This window comes from Rhipicephalus sanguineus, unplaced genomic scaffold (genome assembly GCF_013339695.2).
Source record: "Rhipicephalus sanguineus isolate Rsan-2018 unplaced genomic scaffold, BIME_Rsan_1.4 Seq136, whole genome shotgun sequence".
NCBI lineage: Eukaryota > Metazoa > Arthropoda > Arachnida > Ixodida > Ixodidae > Rhipicephalus > Rhipicephalus sanguineus.
The window spans coordinates 54290-60001 of NW_023614591.1; the positions used below are offsets into that span (position 1 = coordinate 54290).

The 5712-nt window shown below is 54.5% G+C and overlaps 1 protein-coding gene across 1 annotated transcript; it reads right to left on the reverse strand.

The window, feature by feature from the left end:
• Positions 1-2054: 2054 nt before the first annotated feature.
• On the reverse strand, positions 2055-3296 carry LOC119376543 (uncharacterized). The gene has a single exon (XM_037646334.1). The coding sequence runs from the start codon at positions 3294-3296 to the stop codon at positions 2055-2057; it is 1242 nt and encodes a 413-aa protein (XP_037502262.1).
• Positions 3297-5712: the final 2416 nt, after the last annotated feature.

Here is a 5712-nt window from a genome sequence, read left to right on the forward strand (position 1 = left end):
CTGAGAGCGGACGCGGCCGTGGAGCGTGGTACGGCCCTGGCGTTGCAGGGCCAGCTCGTGGAGGCCCGCAGGGAGATCGCGGGCCTGCAGCGGCAGGCTTTGGTGGCCGAAAGGCCGCTGGTCGGCGATGTGCTCGCAGGTCGGGCCGCGGCTGCCGTGCATGGACCTTCCGGTGCTCACGGGTCCGACACCGGCGTGCCGATGGGGGCGCCACCGACGCTCTCGGGACCGGCCGGCGGCCTGACTTACGCCGCGGTCCTGTGGCCTGGTCCGACGACTGGCGGCCAACCTCTGGAACGGGCTGGATTCCCTGGAGCGGCTGCGGCAGCAGGCGGGGAGGCGACCCGGCACGACCACGTGGCCTTCCTCACACCGACCGGACCGACCGACGCGCCGGCCAGGGATGTCGTCAGGGCCCTCAAAGCCAACATCGACCCCGTGGCGAAAGACATCCGCGACGTTACCCTGCGCTATACCAGGTATGGCGTCACGGTGCTTACCAACACGAGACAGTCCCTCCTAAACATGCGCGCCGCGATCGAGGAGAACGCGGTAACACGCGCCGCGATGACGATGCGGGTCCCCGACAAGCGAAACCCACACGTTCGGTTTTCAGGGGTCGATCCCGAGATCAACCCCGACGAGTTCCTGCGGTTGCTCAATGAGCGGAACCCGAGCCTGCAGTTGGATATGGAGCGCGCCAAGGTTCGCGTTACGTTCAGAGAGCGCGGTGGCACTAAAGCGTTCGTAGTCGAGGTCGATCCTCCCGCGTACCACCGGATAATGGCCTGCCCCCTACTCTCCATAGGATGGACGGTAGTGCGTGCGTACGAAGATTTGCACGTGTCTACATGCACGTACTGTGCATCGTACGGCCACGGCAGATCCTCCTGCCCGGTCGCGGGTGATCCGTCTAAGAAAAGATGCATGCGTTGTGGCACAGAGGGCCACCTGTCGGTCGACTGTGCAGTGCGTGCAGGGGACGCGTCTGTGTGCTGTGCCCCGTGTCGCAGCGCCGGATGGGAGGCTTCTGGCCACCCTGCCGGCCACCCGCATTGCCCTTTGTTGGTAGACAAAGTGGCCAGGCTGCGGGCACGCACTAACTATGGCGGCTCTTAACGGCGACGGCGGCGCCGTAGGGGGGGGGTAACGGGGGATCGCCCGTTGCCCCGGCCAACTTCATTCCCACCTTTTAGTAAAAAGAAAATCAGAAAATAAAGTTGTGGGAAAAACCTGTCCCTGCTTACGCATACCAGGTTTAAGCCAATTAAAAATAAATGAAAAGGGGTTTTTAAAAGCAACCCAAAGCGCAAAATTTTGTGGAAAAAGCCAATTGGAAAAGAAAAATGGGGCAAACGGTAACGCACGCGGGTCCTAAGCCGTTGGCTCAACGAGCACGGATACCTGCGGAGCTTTTTTTTTTTCTCCAATAAACCAATACGCAGTTTGACACCATCGTGCCGTAGAGATGTCGTAAGAAGGAAGGGAAAGGAGTAGAAGAGTCCGATAAATAGGCGGGGAAAAGTAATCCGAAGAGAGGAGACAGAGTGAGAGGTGACAGAAGAAGTTGGCAGAAAAGAGAAAGAAGGAGAGAGAAAGATAAAGAGAGGCAGGCAGGAAAATACAGTCAGCCAGTCAGCCACTTAAGAGGGGCAGCGGGCCTGCAGTCCATCACGCTGCACAGTCCAGGAGAGTCGGGGAACCCTCAGTGGGCCCGTAGTGTCCGTGGTGTCCGTGTCGAGGCGTCTGGGCACTCTGCTGCTTCCAACTCGAGGTCCGGCAGCGACGTCCCCACTGAGGTAGCACGCCGTTGACCTCGATGTTTTGCCGACGTAAAACTGCCGTGAGTGTACCTCGTGGAGGACGAGGCACGGCCCGACCGTTTAAGAAAAACAAAAAGCGAAAGGCACGTGTTCACCCCACACGGGGAGAGGAAAAATCCTCGCCTTTTTGGGCCGAAGGCCCCGTGCGGCGGCAGAACAGCGTGCCGTGTACGTTGTCTGTGTCGTCTGCAGTGTATGAGTCCGCTGAGCGAGTGCGAAATGTGCCGAAATCTAACGCGCGATGTCCGGGATGTTTTGGCTAATTAGCGCCACCATGCGAGTTAGAAGCGCGCGATTGCGGGCGTCTGCGAGGATGCGTCTGCGGTCGTCAGTGGCCAGATCCTCTCGATATCGCAGCTGTGAGACCAGCTGCGCTGTCAGAGGGCAAACAGTGAAATAGTGGTCGACCGTGCTGCAGTCACCACCACACGGGCAGACCGACTCGTGTGACAGGCCGAAACGGAAGAAATAAAAGGGGAACCGGCCATGGCCAGTTATTAGCGTCGTGAGATGGTGGTTGGGCGGGTAGAACGACGGTAAGCTGAGCACATCAGGTGTCCATCTGTACAGCTCAGTGCTGGTGTGATGTTCGGACCAGTCCTGCGCCCATGCTTTCAGCATTGCCTGCCGTAGGCGTCCTCGAATATCGCGGACCGATTGGAGCACCGTTCTCACGACGCCAAGGCGACACGCACGGTTTGCGAGGTGATCGGCGATCTCGTTGCCGAACAAGCCCCGGTGGCCTGGGACATGGAACGCCTGCAGGTGTCGAGAGGCGGAAATCTGCGCTATCAGCGCTCTGACGCGCTCAATGCGTGGGTCCAGGCAGTGTGGACTAGCGAGGGCTTGCAGAACCGACAGGCAATCGGTGTAAAGAAACGCCGGTTGCCGAGAGGCAGAAGATCGCAAATAAATAAGGGCCTCCGTGAAGGCCACAATCTCGGTGCAATAGGCACTGTTTGCGCCCTGGACTTTATACCGACCGACGGCCTTGATAGTGGTGCCGCGACCGAACACCACGTATGCCGCTCCTGATGACAAAGACGTGTGTGAACCGTCGGTGAATATGTGTAGGCCCGGGTTGCGAACCATTACCCTGGCCTGCTGCACCGAGAGTCGGCATAACGGTCTTTCCAGTGGCATTTGAGCCGGGTGTCTTGCCCACCGGTCGATCGGGAGCGCGACGTTGGCGGCGTCGTATGTAGTGCCGTCGCATTCGATGGGTTCCCTCAAGACAAACAGGGTAAACTCCTGGTTGAGGCGGCGTAACTCGAGCTCGACCGGCGGCGCGTGTAAAAGAAGCTGCAGCGCGGCCGTGCGCGTGGTCTTGTACGCGCCAGTCAGTGCGAGAAGCACCGAGCGCTGCACCGAAAGGATGCGACTGCGCAGGCGGCAGTCAGGTCGTTCGGGCCACCAGATGGGGGACGCATACGCGATGGCCGGCAGCACCACTTGGCGGTACAAGAGGCGCATGTGAGATTTGGTTTGGTTTGGTTTCCTTTATTCAAGGCAAAATTGAACAACGTTGCCTTGGGGGACACGACTAAAGGCTAAGTAAATGCCTGACTGGGTCGTGCCACCCTGGCAGCAAAGCAGAAACATACAGTATGCACAGTACGCAGAAAATTCTTACACGGGTACCATAGTGGAACAGAACTACCAGAAGTATGACTAAAAGCATTGAAATATAAACAGAGTCCTTATTCGAGTGGTGGCAAATACAAACTAATGCATGTTTTTTATCAAATAAATTAACAAGAAACTTCTTGACTAGGGTTTCGAGTTGCTCTACAAGACAAATTAGAATATAACAAACAAACAACAGGCGAAGGGACAATAATGAACAAAGTGCATCGAGTACAAAACATCAATGAATAACAAATTTTAAAAATCGAGAAAAGCATCACTTTGTTCAACTAGAAACTCTTTTGTTATTTTTTTAAATGCTCTAGCTGAAGTTCTATCTTCCAGTAAATGTAGTATAGTTGGGTGTTTGTTTAATATGTCTGGAATTTGTGAAGCTAATCGTTGGTCACCGTAGTTCGTTCGTGATCTATATTTGTATATTAAGCTCTTTCTCAGCTCGTATGGTGTTTGTTTCACATAATATGTTTCCAAGAATAGTGATGCATTTAGTCTATACTGGTGTAATATCTCTAGACAAAGCTTATGTCTGTATAACAGTTTTATAGGCAATACTTTGTACATTTTAAAATATGGTCGAGCGCTTTCGCAAAGGGGAGTGTTAGATATTGCACGTATAGCACGTTTTTGTAATATCAACAAAGAATTAAGGTTTGTGGCGGTCGTTGTGAGCCACACCAAGGAGCAGTATGTTAGTCGTGAATGTACTAGAGCGTAGTAAATCTGTAGCTTGACATTTGTTGGGACGTAGTATCTCAGTCTATTTAAAATGCCGATTCTCCTGGAAAGATCTTTTTTTATCGCGTCAATGTGTGGAGACCAAGAAAGTTGTTCTTGGAATAGAACTCCTAGAAATTTTATCGTTTTTGTGCGCTGAATCTCGGTGCTCTGGAAGTAAATTGGAGTGCATGGTATATGAGTTACTCCTTTAGGCTTGAAGAACATGTACTTTGTTTTAGCAATATTCAGTTGAAGTTTATTTGCGTTTAACCATAAATTTAGCTTTTCCATCCAAACGTTAGCTTCTTTATATAGCTCACATACGTTTGAATGTTTGATGGTTTAAGATTGCCGGCCATGTTCCTAAATGTCACGATCTTTGCCGCGAGGTGTTCGGCTTTCGCGCGCACGTGGTCTGCGTGCGCGAAAAAGTTGAGGCGGCGGTCGAAGACGACCCCCAGTACACGGAGCGTGTCGACGAACTTTAAACCTTTCGCCGATGCCTCCGCGCGCACCGTGGGGTGGACACGTTCCATTCCTCCCACGCCATGGGAGAAAAGGACGCAAAAGGTTTTCTCGCGGCTTAAGCGCACCTTGGAGCCGGATGTCCACGCCTCAACGCGCCTCAACACCTCTGAACCCACCTCCCCGAGACTCTGGCGGGTTTTGCCTGAGATTAGGATCACCGTGTCGTCGGCGTAAGCTTGGACCGATACGCCAGGGGGCATGTCCAGAGAGAGCAGGCCATGTATCACCACATTCCAGAGGAGTGGCGATATAGGGGACCCCTGAGGACTTCCCAGCGAAGGCTGGGCATGAGCCTCTCCCGCGTGCGACGTAAATGTGACGGTCCTATCGCACAGAAAAGTCCGCAGCAGGTGGTAGAGGCGGGACGGGAGGGCACGATCTCGAAAGAATTGTAGCACGAGGGGGTGCCAGACACTGTCGAACGCCCCCTGGAAGTCGAGTGACATTAGGACGGCTGGCGTCCTGTCCCTCTTGAGACGTACGAGTTGGTCATGGAGGCGGTGTAACGCCAGCACCGCACTTTTGCCGTGCGTGAAGCCATACTGTTGTGGGTGTATGTAACCTCCGCGAACGAGAAAGTGGTACAGCCGGCCGTTGAGAAGTCTTTCAAAGATCTTCCCCAAAACCGACGTCACGCATATGGGCCTGTAAGACGTGGTTAAGTCTGGAGAGCGGCCGGGTTTTCGAATAAAGATCATACGCCCGCGTTTCCACTGAGGTGGGAAGTGACCGAGACGCAAGGCGGAGACAGCAGCAACGTGATTTGCACTCGTGCCAGGCCCTTCACCACGGGGGAAGTCAGGCCGTCGGGTCCCGACGCCGATCTGTCCCGCGTCTGGCGGACTACAGCGCTCAGTTCGGGGAGTCAGGGCGGGGAGTCAAACTCCCCGCCCGCCACTGTACACGCTTCTCTGCAGCTGCTTGGCTGAAAGAAGCACAGCCCCAATTCGAAGTCTCCGCCACCTGAACAGATAAATAAAATTAAAAGAAAGTGGTG